Source organism: Leptodactylus fuscus, chromosome 1 (genome assembly GCF_031893055.1).
Source record: "Leptodactylus fuscus isolate aLepFus1 chromosome 1, aLepFus1.hap2, whole genome shotgun sequence".
Lineage (NCBI taxonomy): Eukaryota > Metazoa > Chordata > Amphibia > Anura > Leptodactylidae > Leptodactylus > Leptodactylus fuscus.
This window is the reverse complement of record NC_134265.1, coordinates 304,429,826-304,453,373: the sequence shown is the minus strand read 5'-3', so window position 1 is coordinate 304,453,373 and position 23,548 is coordinate 304,429,826. Positions and strand designations below refer to the sequence as shown.

At 40.1% G+C, this 23,548-nt stretch overlaps 1 protein-coding gene across 3 annotated transcripts in view; it reads left to right on the top strand.

Moving 5' to 3' along the window:
- SGCZ (sarcoglycan zeta) overlaps positions 1–23,548 on the top strand; it is a 726,451-nt gene that overhangs the window by 647,483 nt on the left and 55,420 nt on the right. For all 3 annotated transcript variants that reach the window (XM_075258762.1, XM_075258761.1, XM_075258763.1), the window contains one exon: positions 16,498–16,585. In XM_075258762.1, the coding sequence (XP_075114863.1) occupies positions 16,498–16,585 (88 nt within the window). The remainder of the gene's footprint in view (positions 1–16,497; positions 16,586–23,548) is intronic.

Sequence of the window (23,548 nt, the reverse complement as noted above, 5' to 3'; positions counted from 1 at the left end):
CATTTCCATAAGGGATCAAAGTTGTTTTTCTAAAAATCTTCAAATATTAGCGAAATAAGGAAAGTGTGATGTTTATCATAGTAATGTGTTCGGTAACATGGTGGTGGCTGTTGAGTATCCTTGAGGAGGTGGTAGGCTTCCTTTAAATATAGTTCTGAAAAAAGCATACTGTCCTGTATCAGGCAGCTGGAGGAACGGGGCAGACCAATATATAGAAACAGAGAAGGCTGTTAATTTTTGGACTGATAGGTTCCCTTTAAGAGATGACGTGCTCTTCAATTCAAACAGCTTATTGAACATGTGTAGTAAAATAAAGCTTCTTAAACAAACCATAGCAGCAGTAACCCCATGGACATATGCATATAGAAAAATAGTCCTCATACAATCAGGAAACCTGCAGGTGGACAAGCTTGCAAATGTGCAATATGCTGTGCCCATCCATGTGTCACTGATAAAAAGCAAAAAACTTGCACAAAGTACCAAAATGACATTATTTGGTATGGAAGATTGAAAAACCCCTGGAATACAATGTGTGTTTCACAGATGGGAACAACTATAATACGCTGCATGTACAAAGCACCAATATCACCTTTGTTATGGATCTCTGCATATTTATCTACCTAGATATGTAGTTTGCTTTACCTGTGTCAAGGATGTAAACACTAATAGAGATGAGCGAACAGTAAAATGTTTGAGATTCGATATTTGTTCGAGTAGCCCCTCAATATTCGACTACTCGAATCGAATATCGAACCCCATTATAGTCTATGGGGGGAAAATGCTCGTTTCAGGGGTAGGCAACGTTCAATCAAATTATACTTACCAAGTCCATGAGTGAGGGTCGGGCTGGATCCTCCGAGAAGTCTTCTCCGTGCAGCGTCCCCGCGGCGTCTTCTGGCTCTGAATTCACTCTGCCAGGCATCGGGCCTGGGCAGAGCTGACTGCGCATGTCCGCACTACAAGTGGGCATGCGCAGTCGGCTCTGTCCAGGCCCGATGCCTGGCAGAGTGAATGAAGAGCTGGAAGATGCCGCAGGGAAGCTGCACGGAGAAAACTTCTAAAGGTAGGAGAAGAACCAGCATTGATTGGCCAACTGTATAGCATTCGGCCAATCAATGCTGGTTCTGCATCGAACTTATCCATTCGAATAGTGAGTGGTACTCGATCGAGTACGAGTATTTTGAATACCGTAATATTCAATCGAATACCTACTCATCTCTAAACACTAACACTGGACTGCTAATATTATACACATCATTTTGGCAATGGATATATCATGGATGGAAACAATAATTTGGGCAACTTATAAATACTGCAACTATGTGACACTTACTTTAACCCCTTCCCACCGTGGGCATTTTTTTGATTTTCGTTTTTCGTTTTTGAACTCTCCCCTTCCAAACACCATAACTTTTTTATTTTTCCACTTTCACAGCCACATGAGGTCTTAATGTTTGCAGAACGGATTTTTCTTCATGATGCTGTCATTAATTATTCAGTATAATGTACTGGGAAGATGGAAAAAAATTCAGAATGGGGTGGATTTGAAGAAAAAATGTATTTGTTCAACTTTCTTACAGTCTTTGTTATTACCGCACTCAATGTGCAGCCAAAATGACGTGTCACCTGTATTCTGTGTTTCCATATGATTCCAGGGATACCACATTTATATGGTTTTATTTACATTTGAACCCTTTAACAAAAATCCAAAACTGTGACCAAAAATTATTTTTTTCTAAAAGTCGCCATATTATGAAACTTATAACTTTTTTTATACTTTTGTGTATGGAAATGCATATGGCGTCCTTTTTTTGCATGTACTTATAAGGTACTTATATAGTTATTAGAGATGAGCGAACACTAAAATGTTCGAGGTTCGAAATTCGATTCGAACAGCCGCTCACTGTTCGAGTGTTCGAATGGGTTTCGAACCCCATTATAGTCTATGGGGAACATAAACTCGTTAAGGGGGAAACCCAAATTCGTGTCTGGAGGGTCACCAAGTCCACTATGACACCCCAGGAAATGATACCAACACCCTGGAATGACACTGGGACAGCAGGGGAAGCATTGGCATAGAAATGCATTGGCCAGTGCTGATTGGCCAGAGTACGGAACTCGACCAATCAGCGCTGGCTCTGCTGGAGGAGGCGGAGTCTGAGATAGCTCCACACCAGTCTCCATTCAGGTCCGACCTTAGACTCCGCCTCCTCCGGCAGAGCCAGCGCTGATTGGCCGAAGGCTGGCCAATGCATTCCTATGCGAATGCAGACTTAGCAGTGCTGAGTCAGTTTTGCTCAACTACACATCTGATGCACACTCGGCACTGCTACATCAGATGTAGCAATCTGATGTAGCAGAGCCGAGGGTGCACTAGAACCCCTGTGCAAACTCAGTTCACGCTAATAGAATGCATTGGCCAGCGCTGATTGGCCAATGCATTCTATTAGCCCGATGAAGTAGAGCTGAATCGGGCTAATAGATCGCTCCACACCAGTCTCCATTCAGGTCCGACCTTAGACTCCGCCTCCTCCAGCAGAGCCAGCGCTGATTGGCCGAATTCCGTACTCTGGCCAATCAGCACTGGCTAATGCATTGTATTGGCGTGATGAAGCAGTGCTGAATGTGTGTGCTTAGCACACACATTCAGCTCTACTTCATCGGGCTAATAGAATGCATTGGCCAATCAGCGCTGGCCAATGCATTCTATTAGCGTGAACTGAGTTTGCACAGGGGTTCTAGTGCACCCTCGGCTCTGCTACATCAGATTGCTACATCTGATGTAGCAGTGCCGAGTGTGCATCAGATGTGTAGTTGAGCAAAACTGACTCAGCACTGCTAAGTCTCTGCATTCGCATAGGAATGCATTGGCCAGCCTTCGGCCAATCAGCGCTGGCTCTGCCGGAGGAGGCGGAGTCTAAGGTCGGACCTGAATGGAGACTGGTGTGGAGCGATCTTAGACTCCGCCTCCTCCAGCAGAGCCAGCGCTGATTGGTCGAGTTCCGTACTCTGGCCAATCAGCGCTGGCCAATGCATTCTATTAGCCCGATGAAGTAGAGCTGAATGTGTGTGCTTAGCACACACATTCAGCTCTACTTCATCAGGCTAATAGAATACATTGGCCAATCAGCGCTGGCCAATGCATTCTATTAGCTTGATGAAGCAGAGTGTGCACAAGGGTTCAAGCGCACCCTCGGCTCTGATGTAGCAGAGCCGAGGCTGCACAAGGGTTCAAGTGCACCCTCGGCTCTCCTACATCAGAGCCGAGGGTGCGCTTGAACCCTTGTGCAGCCTCGGCTCTGCTACATCAGAGCCGAGGGTGCGCTTGAACCCTTGTGCACACTCTGCTTCATCAAGCTAATAGAATGCATTGGCCAGCACTGATTGGCCAGAGTACGGAATTCGGCCAATCAGCGCTGGCCAATGCATCCCTATGGGAAAAAGTTTATCTCACAAAAATCACAATTACACACCCGATAGAGCCCCAAAAAGTTATTTTTAATAACATTCCCCCCTAAATAAAGGTTATCCCTAGCTATCCCTGCCTGTACAGCTATCCCTGTCTCATAGTCACAAAGTTCACATTCTCATATGACCCGGATTTGAAATCCACTATTCGTCTAAAATGGAGGTCACCTGATTTCGGCAGCCAATGACTTTTTCCAATTTTTTTCAATGCCCCCGGTGTCGTAGTTCCTGTCCCACCTCCCCTGCGCTGTTATTGGTGCAAAAAAGGCGCCAGGGAAGGTGGGAGGGGAATCGAATTTTGGCGCACTTTACCACGTGGTGTTCGATTCGATTCGAACATGGCGAACACCCTGATATCCGATCGAACATGTGTTCGATAGAACACTGTTCGCTCATCTCTAATAGTTATACCATTTTGGGAAATTACTTTTGCTTTGATCACTTTTTATTCAAATTTTTATCAGAGACAAAACAGTAAAAAAACGGCAGTTTGGCCATTTCAATCATTTTTTGTTTTTTTCCTGCTACAGCATTTACCGTATGAGAAAAATATTTATTGTTATAGATTTATGGACCAGGCACTTTTGGACACAGGGATACTTAATGTGTATGTGTTTCACAGTATTTAAGTACTGTTATATGTGTTATTTTTTTTTATTTTTATTTTTTTTACTTTTTTTCAATGCATTTAATATACCCCCTAGAGGCCTTGAACTCCAGGGGGTCTTATCACTAATGCATTGAATTATGATGCTAATGCATTGCAATGTATTGCAAAAAAACAGCTTTTCTATTGCAGGCTACATAGAGTAGCCTGCAATAGAATCCATTGAATGACAACGGGATTCCGGACCTGGAGCTCCGGGTGCCGGTGATCGCCGCGAAAATGGTGGCTTCCACGCATCGCTGGTAAAGTGGTGCTTCAGTCAGCTTGGACTGAGGCACCCAAGGGCACCGACTGTGGGCATTAGTGCTGGGTGTCTACTTTATAAAACAAAGTGGCTGCTATGTTTAAACACCCAGCACCCAGTACTAGTACAGCAGATGACGGGAAGGGGTTAATATGCCAGATGATGAAGCATTAAGTCTATCTTTGGTTAACCTTCACTGCTTTTTTGAGCAATAGCAAACCCATACAGCATAATTTAAGTATAATACTGCTCTATCCGTTTCATGTTTTGGCCGAAAAATATTAAAAAAGAGGAAAGCTGTTTCCCAAAACCACATTCCAATGCAAAGTTTCATCTGTAAATCAATGATGGATATAAAGATTAAGTCACCATCTTATTGTCTTCCATTTTGCATTGAAATCACTGAAAGAAAAAGTATCATAAAAATCTCCTTTTAGTTTATGTATGTAAGACAGTATAATAAACTGTAAGAATATAGTCATTTAAATAGCTAGCTCCTCATGCTACAGTGTGAACATACACACCATAATCAACATTTAGTTTTCAAGAAGTATAAGAAAAAAATGAGTTTTCGAATGTTAAAAGTCTAAGTTAAGTCAGGCGGAAAAATTTAAATGAGAACACAGTAGTCAAAGAACAAAACCTCTTGAAAAAGGCATGTAATTTAGTAAAGATATTTTGCAAGCTTAAATCTCCATAAATACCACCTTAAAAATGCAAGGCGTCTTCTGTATTGATTTTCAACGAGTAAACAATATGTTTTCTGGCATCTTTACCTTGTAACCTTGGGTGCTTGACAGCTTGATACTGTTTAAGTGATCACACTTTCTGTTACACTTGACTGTATATCATTGAGATGAGCAACAATACTATCTCATTTTCAATTTGTAATCTGTTTATGGAATCTCAAGTGCACAAAGTAAATTTTCAGTAAGGTAAACTACAGATATGCCCTTCCTTAGATGGCCTCCTGATGGGACATGTCTAGCTATGTGTTTCTCGAGTTAAGAATCTCTTTTAAACACAACTTTGTTTTATGTCAATTTATCGCAAATTGATATGCCAACTATCTTATCTGTGTCTATATGTTAACAACCAGTGCGGAGGGAGAATTGCAATCTTTCAAGGTTTTTGTAACAATGTTGTTATACTTCATTGAAATGGTTTCAAGACAAATTGTAATCTTTAAAGAGGACCTTTCATGAGTTGGGGCACATGAGGTTTTATACACCAGTAGAAAGCCGATAGTAAGCTGAATTCAGTGCACTCACGATCGGTGCCCCAGGTGAAGAGCTATTGGTGCCTGTACCGTAGCTCTTCACCTGGGGCACAGATCATAAAAGCAGACAGTGTTCTGGATTCAGCGCACTGTCGGCTTTCTAGCATTATATAAAACCGCATGCGCCTCAACTGATGAAAGGTCCTCTTTAAAGATTACAATTTGGCTTGAAACCAGCGCCTATAGCGCTGTACTGTGAGAGTGGGGAGGAACGCCCGCCTCTTCTCCTTATAGTACTCCATAGACTTAGTACTGGGGGTAGCGTTCCTCTCCACTCTCACAGTACAGCGCTATAGGCGCTGCTGTGAAGAAGGGAGTACCTGACTATAAAACCACATGTGCCCCAAGTGATGAAAGGTCCTCTTTAACCAAATTGGAGATGAGTTAAATAAGAACACATCTTCCTACTTCCTGACGCCCTTAGTGGCTGCCTCGATACAGGGCTCCAAGCTGGGAGCAATCTCTATCTTTCCTTTTTCACTCTTTTCCTCTGTATCTTCAAGAATCGTGTAACTAAGCAATCTAGCACTATGAATTATCAACTATAAATCGAATGGAAGACCCTGTGGAGTATTTTGTTTCTATTGTAAAGCATGGACAACGACAAGACCTGGTTCAGCTGGTTTCCACATGTGCCTGTTAGCATCCCCCCAGGTAGGACAGCATGGCTCACCATGCGGCAAGGAGGAGAAACCTACATGGAAATGCGGACTTCTTCCTTCAAGGAGATGTTTTTTGGAGTCTATTGCTGGTGTGTGAAGATGCTACAGCTGACTGGTATTTCTTTCTATTACTGTGGACACGTGGGACTCTGTTACAGCCTAGGAACCATCACCCACCTACCCCCAGGAGTTATGGAAGCTTGGCAAGAGAGCAGCACCATGTCTACCTGGATGGCTTCAGACTTCTTTGGGGAAGTAGAACACAGTGGTAAGGAGGAAGGAGGAGGGCTTGTGATGAAGGACATTTGGGGCATTTTTTGTGGTTAATGGACAATAGTGCTGATACAAGATACCAAACTATCAGGTGTGAGCAGGAGATCTCACCACCTACCAAAGGAACTGCCACATGTTATCATGATAGCTGCATATGTCCCCCACCTCTGCAAAAATGTTTTCTGCTTGTTATATCCACATGCTGTGACCCCTCCTCATGTTCTCCAACCACGGTCGGGCTGTATTATTATTAACAACACTCCACACAGAGAATTAAATGATCCTGCAGTGTGTCTGTGTGTTATGGTCAGCAGGGTTTATTAAAAAAATAAACAAATAAAACCCTACGGAGCCCTCTGGGCCATTACTGCAACTAACCTGGTGTGAATACAGACTAACAGTTCCTGTCACTGCCAGCTAAATTAAATGACCAGGTGTGCTCTGTTGCAATTCACAGAGCCCTGTGCAGTCAGAGCAGCCGCACAAATAAACAAGCTGGCTAGCCTGAACTCCAGGACTAGCCAGAGACCAAGTAACCCTGTGTGCAGTTCCACCCAACCACCCAGGCAACTATTGCCAAGCCCACTCCCAGTCACCCTGTCTGGGAATTACTGCTAGCTGACCCTACAGAGTTTAACCACAAACACATGAATACAGGGCAGCATGCTGCCTGACAAACAGTGGCATTGCTATCTCAGGGGTCTTTTGCTAACTAGGGCAATGTTTACAGGCTGGAACCCAAACATACATACACACACATCATTTCGGGTTTTTGAATGAGATCAAAGAGCGCCGGGTGTCCAGACCAGCCCCCTTATATAGGCAAGGGGCGGTCACCAGCAAATAGCCCAGCTGTCCAATCCGAGCGTCCATTGGTCGACACACATGTCCATCAAAGACTCGACCACATCCGGCTGTTGCAAGGCAGGTTAACCCCTGCAACCCTGGACTGTGCATAGGAACAGGCGGCGACGCCCATGTCATGGCCGCAGTTACTGCACAATCCTAACACTGTGTTTCTTTCCTTTTTAGTTGCTCTGATTCCTAGGATTTCTCTATCTGCCAGGAGCTTGTATGTGTTTCTCTCTTGTTATATACTACTGTACCATCTATGAAACTGTATCACTGAAATTTCCCATTGTGGGACTATTAAAGGATTATCTTATCTTTATCTTATATGTCATGATGATTCTTTTTTATATATTATTCTAGCTTTGATCATTGAAAAATCAGGATCAACCATTGATAATGTTCATTATTATTATAAGGAGTCTGTCACCAGAACCCAGCATATCATCCCAGCTCTGCAGATAAATAGGTTAGAGTCACTTTTTTTTTTCTTTAAATGTAGATTGTGAGCCCCATATAAGGATCACAATGTACATTTTCTTTCTTCTCCACGCAAACACAGGTAGAACATACAAACTCCTTGCAGATGTTGTTCCTGGTGGGATTCAAACCCAGGACTCTAGCGCTGCAAGGATGCAGTGCTAACCACTGAGCCACCGTGTTACCTGCAGGTTAGAGTCACTTGAAGCAAACACTGTTTCACCTTATGAATTGGTGCCTCTAGTGCAAAGATATCACCCTTTTTATTATGCAAATTAGATTGCTCCAAAAAAAAGTAAGAGACAACACGCTAATTTGCATGTTGGTAAAATAGTGATGTCTTATAAAAGGAGTCTCCGATTGGTGCTGGGTTCTGGTGACAAATTCCCTTTAACACTATCTTTGGCTGTATTGGAAACATGCTGAAATATTAAAACAGACATTACCCTGATAATGAGAATACAAACCCATTATCATGTGTTCAGGTGTAGATTTATCTATTCATTTGTTCTGTAAGGAGGATTTCATTTAAATTTATGTTTTGACATGTAATATAGTAGATATACTAGAAGAATGATGTGATATAGTAGATGTACCAGAAGATGACATTGGTGGATGACTGTGAGCTTCAACTCAGGATATTGATTAATAAAACAAGGGGGTGCGTTTCTTCATGCAGACAGCAATAAACATCATTAACACTCAGGTTTGACCTTGTTGGGTCATAGATTGCAGACTCAGTTTTCTCTTGAATCTAATTCCATGCAATATTGTGACATGCAAGCTAAACTTACAACAAAACCACAGGATTCTCATACACATATGATAGGCAGATGATGGTATATCATAAAGTCATGTTGTTTTGAAAAGCTGGTCTTGTCCAGCTAAGAGGAAAAGTACGGAGGGAAACATTGAGATCTGGGTTTTTTTGTCACATCAAAGCTCAGTATGTATATATAAAGGAAGAGATTATGGCAAAATAAAAGCCACACCTGTCCACAAGATATAGATAATGATGGAAGAACCATGCTACAGTAGATCACAAATAACTGGTGAGATTGTACAGAAAAATTAAATTAATTCAAGACAAAACATCTGCCATCATCTTTGACGCATAAGTCAATGCACAAGCCTGTTGTCATCAAGACTGATGATCTAGGTCTCCCCAATCATAGGCCTCAACTGTGACCTGGTTGTCAAAGAAGATTGCAGTTGGACCTTAACCCCTTAAGGACACAGCCCAAAAGTATGTTAAGGACCAGGCCTATTTTTTCAAAATTGACATGTCACTTTAAATGGCAATAACTTTGAGACGCTTTAACTTACACAAGTGATTTTGAGTTTGTTTTCTCGTAACACATTACACTTCATGTTAGTGGTAAACACTAATCAATATTTTTACTTATTAAAAAAATAGGAAATTTGATGGAAATTTGGAAAAAATTGCAATTTTCAAAATGTGAAATTCTCTGCTTTTCAGGCAGATAAACATATCACCCAAATACATGAATAAATATTATCTACCATATCTCTGCTTTATATCGGCATCATCTTTTGATTGTATTTTAATTTATTTTGGATGTTACAAGACTTACAAGTGTAACAGCGATTTTCCAGATTTACAAGAAATGGAACTACAGTATGTTTGTTTTGTTTGTTTGCTTTACGCACTTTTTTTTTTTAAACAAACCTTTTTTACATTTCTATACTAGCTATAGACTTGCAATACACGTGTATTGCAGTCTATAGAGGAAGCTAGCTATGCAGATGCATAGACTAGCTTCCTCTCGTCCTGGCATCCAAGGGGTTAACCCTCCCCCCATCGGAGCTCGCTCCGATGGGGGAGGGATTAAGGAGCAGCGTGTAGCTGTAAATTACAGCTAACACAGACTCCTTATGCAGCCGGCAGCATGCTTTATAGCCGGCCAAACCCCTAGGGTGCCATGATCACTATGGATCATGGCACCTTAAGGGTTAAACGGGGGGGGGGGGGGGTCGGTGCAATCACCGTCCCTGCTGCTACAGGAGAAGCCTGGCTGTCAGATACAGCCGGCCTCCCATGGAGATGGCACGGGCTCTGCTTCTGAGCCCGTGAGATCTCCATCACGTACAGGTACGTGGGAATGCGGGAACTAACCACATTCCCTGACGTACAGGTACGTGATTTAGCGTTAAGGGGTTAAAGAAGACTGGAAAACTGAAAGATGTCACAGTAGAGCCCGTGAAAGGGTAACACATGTTTATGACTTTATGAACCTTAAAACAGACAACAAAATGGCAGCCAGCCATGTAATTTTGTTGTATTTTTTTAAGGCAAAAAACAATTGAATTCAATATAACCTGTAATATAATTTTTGGAAAATTGGAAAACATAACCAGCTCTATCTATCTATCTATCTATCTATCTATCTATCTATCTATCTATCTATCTATCTAGCTAGCTATCTCTCACATTTACCTATCTGATATAAAAAAAAAAAAACTTGCAAGTCTTCAGTAGGTGATACCTTTTTTAATGGCTAACTCATAATGATGACAGAATATGACGTTTCAAAGCTTCCTGACTTCTTCTTCAGATATATCTAAAAACACTTTCTAAAGGATGCATATTTATGTACAACTGGACACATAGGGATAGGACACATAGGGATAGGATTTCAGGAGGGTGGGGAAGAGGCTTATTAAAATTTTGATTTTAAGAGGGAATTTTAAATCAAGAAAACAGCGACTGATTCATGAATACAAGTGCATGACCCTACTTAAAACTCTGGATAATGGAATGAATGCATCACATGGGTTCATGTCATTCTATACAAATCACTGAACTAAGACAGCCATAAAGATAAAGAACCTGGGAACTGGGAATTGTTTATTTGTTTTTATATGTATATAGTAATAAGCCTCTTCCCCCTCCCTCCTGAAATCCTATCTCTATGTGTCCTATCCCTATGTGTCCAGTTGTACATAAATATGCAGCCTTTAGAAAGTGATTTTAGATATATCTGAAGAAAAATCCAGGAGGCTTCGAAACGTTATATTCTGTCATCATTATGAGTTAGCCATTAAAAAAGGTATCAACTACTAAAGACTTGCAAGTTTTTTTGTATATATATATATATATATATATATATATATATATATATATATTTCATACCCACTGGCTAACACAGTACAAAAACAAACATTTTCCATTTACCTATCTGATCAACGTTAGGAAAGTTTGGTACTCTTGAATTACACTCACCGGCCACTTTATTAGGTACACTAGTAACGGGTTGGACCCCCTTTTGCCTTCAGAACTGCCTCAATTCTTCGTGGCATAGATTCAACAAGGTGCTGGAAGCATTCCTCAGAGATTTTGGTCCATATTGACATGATGGCATCACACAGTTGCCGCAGATTTGTCGGCTGCACATCCATGATGCGAATCTCCCGTTCCACCACATCCCAAAGATGCTCTATTGGATTGAGATCTGGTGACTGTGGAGGCCATTGGAGTACAGTGAACTCATTGTCATGTTCAAGAAACCAGTCTGAGATTATTCCAGCTTTATGACATGGCGCATTATCCTGCTGAAAGTAGCCATCAGATGTTGGGTACATTGTGGTCATAAAGGGATGGACATGGTCAGCAACAATACTCAGGTAGGCTTTGGCGTTGCAACGATGCTCAATTGGTACCAAGGGGCCCAAAGAGTGCCAAGAAAATATTCCCCACACCATGACACCACCACCACCAGCCTGAACCGTTGATACAAGGCAGGATGGATCCATGCTTTCATGTTGTTGACGCCAAATTCTGACCCTACCATCCGAATGTCGCAGCAGAAATCGAGACTCATCAGACCAGGCAACGTTTTTCCAATCTTCAATTGTCCAATTTCGATGAGCTTGTGCAAATTGTAGCCTCAGTTTCCTGTTCTTAGCTGAAAGGAGTGGCACCCGGTGTGGTCTTCTGCTGCTGTAGCCCATCTGCCTCAAAGTTCGACGTACTGTGCATTCAGAGATGCTCTTCTGGCTACCTTGGTTGTAACGGGTGGCTATTTGAGTCACTGTTGCCTTTCTATCAGCTCAAACCAGTCTGGCCATTCTCCTCTGACCTCTGGCATCAACAACGCATTTCCGCCCACAGAACTGCCACTCACTGGATGTTTTTTCTTTTTCGGACCATTCTCTGTAAACCCTAGAGATGGTTGTGCGTGAAAATCCCAGTAGATCAGCAGTTTCTGAAATACTCAGACCAGCCCTTCTGGCACCAACAACCATGCCACATTCAAAGGCACTCAAATCACCTTTCTTCCCCATACTGATGCTCGGTTTGAACTGCAGGAGATTGTCTTGACCATGTCTACATGCCTAAATGCACTGAGTTGCCGCCATGTGATTGGCTGATTAGAAATTAAGTGTTAACGAGCAGTTGGACAGGTGTACCTAATAAAGTGGCCGGTGAGTGTATATTTGTGCATTGGCCTTAACAACCTATGTCCAATGTGTCTTCTTATAAAAAAAAAAAAGATGCATTTCATAATGAAAACTTTAGAAGAAAAGAAATGAAAAGGAAAGTTCAACATATCAAAAGTCTTGGTCAGGCTGGTGAGACATTATTCTAGTTGTTGATGATCAAAAATGGCATACTGTGCCACAGATTTATTCCTCAAATAGAGCTTTATAAATGAGTAAATACAGCACTGTGCATTGATTCTGAGCCAGACTTTATCATTTGCACACCAATTCAGAATTCTATTTCATGTTACATTTGCATTGGATTGCCACAACCAAGAGCTCTTTTGTTTCTGAGGCAGAACGTAGTTCTCTTGCATAATTCATTCAGCTTGCATTCCAAGAAAATAGGCCTTTGATTCTGAATACTGCTTTGCTTATATGGCAAAATAAAATGCAGTGTCCCATTCTTTTTCATTGATGGCTAAACTAAATGTACAAATAGTAAAAGGAACATAACAATGATAGCTGTTGTTTTATTCTGAAGGTCATATTCTATGATTGAATTAAATGTATACACTTAGCTTAAGCTGTTCATATTTCTTAAAGAATTACTTTCTACCATGTAGTTATTATCAGAAAGGAGCAAATCTTACCCCACATAAACCACAAAACCTAAAAATTTTAACTAAAACATTGCAAATACAGTATAAAATGTATTCATTCAGCTTATGAGTGTGGAATATGTTGGTGCTATACAAATAAGAGAGATAAATAAATATCACTGTCTTGGCTTGGCCCTATAGTATGTTAATGGATATACTATTGGTTGTTAAAGGGGCTCTATCACCCTATTTACAGTTTATGAGCTAAATATATGCCGAAACAGCCTTTAAAAAGGCTACTCAGGTGCTGCTGTTAGTTTTTAAAAAGACCCCCCCATTTTTGTTAATTACCTTGGTAATCGATATGTAAATGTTCTTGATCTTGCACGGTGTCGTACACCCCTTAGCGTCATAGCTTCTGCACGCCCACCGCTGCCTCCAAGTCCTCCTTCTCCTGCTTATTCATGGCGGTATATATTGAAAGCTATTGAAAGCACGCACGTGTGCAGTAGCGCTACCTCTGGCACGCTACTGCGCACGCTCCAGCACCATTTTCCCATAGAGAACATTGCAAGTTCAGGCATATCTTTAGCTCATAACCCGTAAAAAAGTGTTTTGCTTAAAAAAAAAACTAAAACACAAGAATAAGGGGGTCACAATATAAAACTAGTCATGGGGGAGATCAGAAGCAATTTTGGGAAAGAGTTGGAACAAACTTCCAACATATGTGGTTGGGAAATCATCAGTAAGTGCATTTTAAAAGGACATTTCACCATCTCCAACAAGTCCAACTTTTTACTTCAGTTAATAGCTGATGCTGCATTGGTCCTGGAAAAATCACTGTTCCTGAGCAATGGTATTAATGCTGGTGCCTTATATGCTATTTAGACTGTGTACTGTCAGAAGGGCAGTGTCAGGCAAGACAAGACATGGGGAGTAATTCTGAGCTCTGACACTGTCCACTCTGCTCCACTCCTTCACTCCAAATAACACTGCCTTTCTGACATTGCACAGCTTTAATAGCACATTAGGCATCAAAACTAACTTCCCTTGTTGCTCTGTAAGGGGAGGGACTAGAGAAAAATCCAACTGTGCTGGAAACAGTGGAGCAGATACTAAGAACTTGAACGGGGTGTAGATGGTGTAAGGTCCTCTTTAAGCATGCCTGCAATAATGCATGTCTATCCTAAGATAAAATGTAAAACGAATAAGGCCACAATAAATGGACAATGTGCTCTTTTTCTACTATCAATCTCTATATGTCTGTGTGTAGGAAGAAGTGGCACGTTGTTTTAACTCTTTCTTTCCCCAGATTGTCCACTTAAGAGAGAACAATACAGTATAGTATCTTTCAAATGTTAACAACTCAAAAGATAAAACAGAGAAATGAAATAGTTCACCAGCTCGATTTAATAATCTAATATAGTTTACAATTCATTTTTATGCATTTCTTATAGCTAACATAAATTCTCAGCGACATTGTCAATTATGGTTACAGTATGTGATTACATTCACCAAATTAGCTAGAAAACATACAGAGCCTCATAAGGTAAAAATAGCTCCAAGAATTTCTATATCTACAGTAATTGGCGGTGGTAGAAGAACAGCATGCAAACAGGTCACTAAATTATCGTAATTATTATTATTGCCTCTAGTGCTGCCACTTTATTATAGTCAATTTGTAGTCATTCTAAATGGACATAATGAAGTTGAAAATAAAGATTATTGGTAATCAATGTCACGTACCAGAAGATTAATGGTGTCAAGGATCCAATGAATCAATATTTATATGTATCTGGAGGAGGCGGTGAAAAATAGGCAGCATACCAACATTAATTCCAATGTGTGTGAACATCATTAATACTAATGGGCTCCCATTACGTCGTCTGCACAGCCTTTATTCTAGCCTATGCTCCGGATTGATAGATTTCTCCCTTTCCTTGGTCAATCTTTAATAGTAGCATTTACCCAGAACAATTAAGTTTTCACATATAACTACTCATGCATCAAATGTAGTCAGTGAGTCATGTAAACTATTGTAAAATATATATACTGTGACAAATAAATAATGTACCAAGAAGGAGTTGGTGGAATGGAATGAAATTTTCTAGGTGCAAATGTAATGATGCTATATGTAAGTGAATGAAAGGATAAGTTTATTGGGAAAAACAGATATTTAACTAAATCATTATTCAAATTATATGGTTTAGGGAATCCAATGGCAAATAACCAAGTCTTACTTTAACAATATAATGCTGTAATAATATAATAAAACTTAAATTGTATTTATTCACCTTTAAAAATGTACAACAATAATATAACGGAGAAACTCTTATTGAAAACTGTAACCTTGCAGAGAAAGATTTTCTGCTTTATAGGGGCATTGCATTGCCCGTCACACATTATCATATAAAAAATCAGACAGGCTTTTAGTCCCCCAATTATATAAATATTATGCTACAACCAGGCTGTCTCAGGTCTACTCCATGCACTATAACATCAATCAGCTGAGGCAAGTCTCTTTGAAGGCAATCCTGGTGGCACCAGCGTTACTTCCAGGTCTTTTCTGGTCTTCACATTCACATCTTCTTCCAGTACTGTCACTGGCTAGAATTACTTGTGGAAAATATAGAATTTTCAGTAAAGTCTTCAATTTCAATTTCTTTAAATTCCAATATCCCCCTATTGCCATTTACCGTAACCCACGTTTTCCGTTGGTGCTGTCCTCCATTGATTTTACATGGTGGTAAAATACCCGACACAGAATCCAATTAACAATTCCGAATTAATAATTTCATACTAAATAAATGCCCCATCACTGAGTCTCAATTTACTTTTCATTCTACACCACTCCATACCGAGGACCTGAGAGTACATCAAGTCTTCCACCTTTTATTCTCCTTTTTCAGCCCAACAACTCCTGCTGAGGCTATCAACTTTGAGGAACTCTGTCTTTATAGGACCTTGAAAAGCACTTTCCTAGCTTATATTTTTAGTTAGGTAACTAGCTGGTAAATTGGACTTCACGCTTGACTGGGAATCTGAATTTAACATATACTTCAGCCCAGAGCAATGGCAGGATTGTTGCGCCTGTAATTATTTACGTATCTGTCTGAGCCATAACTGCAGCTATATTCAGTAATTGAGGGGAGGGTCTCTATGGTGTAGTGTTGTGTTAATGCAGGAGTTTCCCTTTATAGACAATTTAATTACAGCACTGACAATTTACTGTATCATGATAACTGGACAATAATATACATTTTTTAAAGTGTTATATTATAAGGGAAAGTATTGCATTCTAGTGGCTGTAGGAAAACTTTATATGCCTAAAACCATTGCTTCTAGTAATGTTACTTAAATATATAATAATAATAATAATAATAATAATAATAATAATAATAATAATAATAATAGATATTATTAATTATTATTATTATTATTATTATTATTATTATTATTATTATTATTATTATTATCTATATACCTAAAACATGTCTAACTTCTTACAAAATATTTCTTCTATGTTGCAGGACAGTGCACTGGTGTTACAGTCAGACAGGAATGTAACAGTAAATGCAAGAAACCAGAATGGCCATCTAACAGGTCAAATGATAATAGGTGAGATTCCTTTACTCTTCCTCAATGTCTAATTATTATACTGTAATTATTTTCATTTAAGTATGGTTTATAAAGTATGCACAGTATAACTTTTGTTACATTGGTGATTTACATTACTAGTTAATGTGAGGTACACTGTCTTTTATGTCCATTTACTGTATGGCTTCTCTCTTCTATGTTTCACATTATAATTATGACTGCGCGTCAAAGCCATAGACTCACTGTCTTACTATTTCACGCAAAAGCAAAAACACTCATTTTCTAGTCATGTCATTTATGTAAGAATGTGAAATATATTGTTGGTCAGTAATACATATAGATGTTTACTCAGGTGATGCTAGAGGAATATATATATATATATATAACTGTACAATACATCTAGTACAGGCCCCAAGTTGTTGACTCTGGCTCTGGATCTTACGATCTATTCATGATGGCGGTACCTCTATACCACCCACAGACCCGGGGCTGATGGTTGTTGGGGTGTTCCTTAATGTTAGATGAAAATAATATGTGTGAGACCTTTTCAGATTACATCTGCCATTCACAGCACTACTGTTACGGTTCTGTGTGTATATATATATATATATATATATATATATATATATATATATATATAAAAAAATATTTTTTTTAAACTACAGAACCTCTTAGCTGCAAGACACTGCAGTGCGGTCCACAGGCCCAATGATGGGCAGCTGTATGTCTGAACTCAATGTGAACTACTACAAAGACACTGCAGCACGGTATTTAAAGTGAACAGCTGAAAAGGAACTGCAGCCTGAACTCAATGTGAACAGTGTGTACTGTGCGACCCTCCATGTGAACAAGGTACAACGAAAACCCTGCCAGTTTAGCTCACTGGCCAGGTGCACCAGGACAAGTGAAACACACATGACTGCCAAGGGTTAACACTCACCCCAGGCCAGCAAACACACACACTTACCCCTGCGACAGCTAGGGGCCAGCACGGAAGTTTAGAACATTCTCTTGCACAGAGCTTGGAGTTACCAGGGGAGTTTGCATGGTCCTGCACACAGCTTGAAGCCATCAAACAGCCATGCTCCCGCACACAGCTAGGAGCCATACATGAAGTCAGACAGTAACACATAGGCTATCTCAGAGACCATACCTGCTGCAGATCTACAAGCTGGAATGGCTTCTACCGCTCCTAGACCTGGTGTAGATCTAACGGTTCAGGGTTTACATGTCCTACCTAACAGCACCCGGGAGAAGAAGAGGAACCCCACACAGAGACCTAGTCTGAAACCTGCCTGAGTACTTGAGCCTATCCCTGCAAAGTACTGTCATTCACTCCGTTGACTTAGAGAAGATTTTAGTCAAAGTGTGAGCAACCGGCGGGCGTCGGCTCACACTATTTAAAGGGAAGTCCCCACCCAATAGGGGCGCTGGCCATGACCTCACCATTCATGCTCAGTAGGGGAGAAATGGCATTTGGCTTGTGAGCACCTCCAATACGTCTGAGCATGCTCAGTAAGGTGAAAGCTGGATGGTTAGACTGACCCACAGGTGGCGCTGTGCACTATGATAGCAACCTGCAGGACCCAATCCTAACAACTACTTACTTCTTCAATATAATGACTATATATCCAGTAGCAACATGGAAGGTCAGTCTTTTTGGTTACAGAAACATGGCATAGGTGCAGGAGTGATATTATCTTTTCCCTGTCTCTAAAATCATCTGGCTCGATTCTCTCCTTGTGGCTAGTCTGGGGAAAACCCAAATCTAAATCCCTTTCCTGAACCACTGTCTTGGGCCTACAATCCAGCTCACTTTCTGAAAAGGCCAGGACATCTTACCCTTGGTTATAGGTCTTAACAGTTTTCAAAATAGCAGCAAAAGTAAAATCTATGGGAGCCTTCAGAGCCCGATAATGTAGAACAGCCTGTCTCAGGTTATTTTGAATAGCACATACAAAACTGACTTAACTAAGTCACCCTTGTCTAGACTGACCTAAAGCTGGCCATACACTTGTCCAATTTTGGCTACTTTGGCAGATGAATAGTTATGGAAATGCCACAAACTGAAAACAGTTGTGCCATGCTGAACATTTATGGGCAGCAGCCTGGAAATATCAGGGCTTTCTCATGATCATCTGCTTTTGGTCGAGCATCGGCCAACCTGTACATATTCGCTGGGCTTTGTCCTTTTTTGGACTGTCCCCCACGTGAGCAGTTGAATTGTTAATCTGAAGGGATGAACCGAACAATCCCAAATTCAAATGGATAAATTCATCATGGCCGCTAAAAATTAAATGTGTATGGCCTTCGTAAGTTTGGTCATTGGGATGGCTATTTAATACTTTAGCTGCATCTACTGTAACTTCTAGAACAAAGGCTGAGAAAATACCACTCCCATTTAAGAGATGTTACAGCAGCATGAATCCTTGTAATATAATGGACTATAAAATAGTACAAAACAGTAAAAAAAATCTAAATAATCATAATTGTCCACAAGTAAGTACAGTGGCGTAAATACTGTAAGCACTGTACAATATATAATGGTAGATCCCCATTGCTGGTGCCTACTATATCGGTACGCCATTTCATTCCAAATAAATAATTTCACTGAACACTATTCTTATATTCAGAACAAAATAATAAATGGCCTGGTGAACCATGAAAACTATGTTACAGTATTTGTCAGATTATTATTTCAATCTGTCTTCCAACAATTATTTTAGACAGATGATATACAGACTTCTGAGACCATGAAAGGGTATTAAGATTTGAGTTTTCTTGCATTTTTCCATCTGACATTTAGACACATCATTAATTTTAAATAGCCCATGCCATCTTGCAAGTGAATGGTTGAAAGACATAAAAGTCAGGAGGGATTTTAATAGAATTGTGTAGGTTTAATGTAATAACTGCAATCCATATCATTTAGAATGCACATTGATTTATCAGCTGAGTTTCTTAGGATTTTTCTTCTCCTTTCATGGCATGGCAAGTGTTTCAGAGTAATTAACTTGCCTGTCAGCTTAGCATTTATACTTATTTATATGTGTAAATATCACTTATGTTATTTCCCATTAATGCAGGTGCTTCAGTCACATAATGACAAACCTACATGTATTTTTAACTTGCAATGAAAGTTTGTGATAAAAGGACCAGCAAGTCTAAAACACAGATGTCAGCACATTTACAATGACAAATGCTGCGTGCCATGTTTTAGCTGCTAAGATGAAAGCTAGATTTTCGAGGTAACACAACCTATAAATATTGGGCTGCAAAGAGATAGACACACAGCACATATTTGATGGCATACTGTACTCTACAATACTGAATAGTGTTTACTTTTGTCATATTACAATATACAGTTTGGTTAATATTAAAAAAATCTTCAGATAACAATTTTAGACAATTAAAAGTTAAACTTTTTTGAAACAATAAGTTTATCTTAAGTTTAGATTTTCTCTAACCATCTTAGTGGTGACAGTCTCTCGTCTTGCTCGGACGGCGATATATACAACCATGAGTGCAGGATGTCTATGGTCTATTTGTAAGAAATCCAACCACTATTTCCTTATTGTGGACAAGCTATCAGGCAAGGACATTAGATGTATGAAACGATAACCTGGCCACAATAAGGAAATCATGGATGACCATAGACAGTTCCTGCACGCATGGTCATAGCCATTGGCAACCAACAGATTGTCACTAATAAGATGATTAGAAAAAAATAATTAAAACTCTGCACATTTTTAAATGACCTACATTTGCAAAATGTTAAACTTTCAATTGTCCAGAAATGTATGTATGGATTGTCCTTTAAAGTAGAGTCACGCATGTCAGCTATTGTTAATCTGCGCATTGGTTTGCAGTCTTGCCTTCAAAACTACACCATCATTAACAATCACTTTCTAGTATTAATTGTGGTAAAACTGCATGGTGCCATGGTTGTCAGCCACACTTTAGCCATGCAAAGGTGACTCTCATAGAAAGTGACTGATGACAGAAAAAGACCACATGATCCATTTAACCCTTTCAGAACCAAGTGTCATAGATGCTCCAATGCTCAAGCCAAATTTAGTACTTTGGTATGCATTGCTTTACACAGCAATGTCTTTGTAATGGCTTTGCATATCAATAATTTTACCATGTATTTTAGGACACATAAGACTTGAAATAACTAGTAGAGATGAGCGAACAATAAAATGTTTGGGGTTTGAAATCCGATTCGAACAGCCGCACACTGTTCGACTGTTCGAACGGGTTTCGAACCCCATGCCTGGGTTTCGGCCCGATGCCTGGCAGAGTGAATTCAGAGCTGGAAGAGGACGCGGGGACGCTGCGCAGGGAGAAGACTTCTAAAGGTAAGAGAAGAACCAGCGTTGATTGGCAATGTATAGCATTCTGCCAATCGACGCTGGTTCTGCATCGAATCTTAACTTTGAACAGCTAGTAGTACTCGATTGAGTACGAGTATTTCGAATACCGTAGTATTCGATCAAATACCTACTCGATCGAGTACTACTCGCTCATCTCTAATAACTAGCCTTATTTCTTAAATAAGTTGAATATTTTTTCACTAAAAGTAGAAGATTGGTATAAAATGTAAAAAAAAAATAAAAATTAAATTTTGCATCTTTTACCTAAACCAAAATTGTTTTTATACATACTGTTGCACCTAAACATATTAAAATTTGCTTTCCAAGTTTTTCTGATCACAGGGGCAACACATTTATATAGTTTTTCAACAAAAATGAGGTTTTATATGGTTTTATATTCAGTATGGCTTATTCTCTGGACCTCTAGTCCATGTGTAAGTTAAACAGTAGTTTAGTACAGTAGATGGCTATAAACTGCTTGTGTTATCTCTAGCTAGGCTGCCTGCTGAGACAGAGCAAACATTCAGGAAGTAGGTGATAAGAGGGACTGGCAGAGGAGCAAGCTCTGCTAAGCACAAAGTAAATGGGAAGCAGTTTCACGTTACTATCATCACTATAAGTGTTAAATTTTGTAGATAAAAAAGATGATAAAAGTCCTAAAAGATTCTGTTATCACAGTGTAACTCCGAGACAGTAACTTCAGCATAGAGATGCCACTACTTATCACTGGTAGAGGATCAGTTGCAAATCACAGATGGTGACTTTAAATAATGTGACTGCAGCACCGGGCATCATTAAAAGCAATGTAAAAAGGCAGATTGGCAACTTCTAGGCTTTAATCTGCCCTTATATTATTTCCATTTTATCTTAGGATAGACATGTGTTTACTACATATATGGTTAAATTCACTTATTATAGATTTCCCAACCACATCTGGTGGACTTTATTCCCAGCTTCAACTATCATTTCAGCTAAATAATATTTCCTGGCATTGCTTTTGATCTCCATTACTAATTTCAGATTGTACCCCTTAGCCTTTATTTTTTTAACCCTTCCCTCCTGAACTTCATTTATACCTTTTCAATATTTAAAAGATTCAATCAAGTCCTTCCTTTTCCTTCTTTACTCAAAGATATGCAGATTAAAGGGATATTTCCATTTCTAAGATCATATTCAAGCTTACTGAGGTGTTTTACCCAATGCATTGTTTTACCTATCTTGCTAAATACTGCAGTGAGTTACAGACTGCAACTGGGGTACTCTTTCTCTTTCTTTCACTCTCTGCAATCTTCTCTGAATGACTGAGCCTTGTAATGGCTATAACAGTGTCAGGATACGGAGTCGCCGCGGTCTCCTTGCTGCGTGGCGTCTCCCTGGGAGACGTGTTAGGAGTTCTATTGGGTGTGCTTAGGTCATTAAGGGTTAATCCTTTCCTTGCCTTCAGTCTCCATGTCATTAGCCATCAGGTGTGTTCTCTGCTGCTATTTAAACCCCACCCAGGAATAGATCCTTGCCAGCCATTCACTTTGTGTTTCCTGGTCCCCCTGCTCAGTCTGATTCCCTTTCTGTTTGTATTCCATATGTTTCTTGGTTTTTAGACCCGGCTTGTATTTTTGACTCTCCCTTGTCTTTTGATTCGGTACCTTTATTATATCTCCTGGCTCGACCTCTTGCTTGTCTGACCTCGCCTTCTCTTCTGTGTCTTGCTGGGACTTGTGGTCCTCCCTGGTTCCATGCTGTTTTAGTCTTTTGTTTTGCATTGCAGTACACTGTGCTTTCTGTTCAGGTGTGACCCCCGTGACTCCAGTCCCTAGGACTTTCAGGGCCTCCTCTCCCCTTATCCTAGCCGCCGGATAGAAGTGTCAGGAGCCTTGGTAGGCGCACTTCAATTAGGAAGTGCATGGGTCTGCCTCATCTCAGATACTACAGCATAGTCATAGCCGCAGGGCCTGCGACCCCTTTTGTCCTTAGCTGCACAGTGTTGCTTTCCCAGCTGTGTCACTTTGCACTGCCTGACCCTGACTCCAATCCTTACAAACAGTGCTGCTAAGTTTCCTTTTGTCCACCTTTGCACCTGTTCTATTTTATCTATGTATTTTAATAGGTGTTGTCTCCAAAACTGGACACAGTATCCCAGATGTGGTCTCACCAGTGATATCACAATCTTTCTCTTTTCATAGGTTATACCTCTAGCTATACAGCCAAGCCTTGTACTTGCCTTCCCTGCTGCCTGGCTGCACCATTGCATGCATTTTGGAGCTGTCTAATATCAGAACCCTTAGATCCTTCACTCCTGAAGACCTAATAAAGAACTTCCAGTATCATATTTAGATAGCGGGTTCCTACTTCCCAAGTGTATCATCATGCATTTGGAAACAGTGAACTGCATTTTTATTATCTGGACTAGTAAAGCTAAATCTTTTTTTCCATGCTATAAAATCATCCAGGAATATCAACCATAGTACACACTGGCCCCATATAGGGCTTACAATCTACATTTCTCCCTATCAGTATGTCTTTGAGGTATGGGAGGAAATGCATGTAAACATGTGGAGAACATACAAATGCCTTGCAGATGTTGTTTTTAAGTAGGATTTGAACCCAGGAC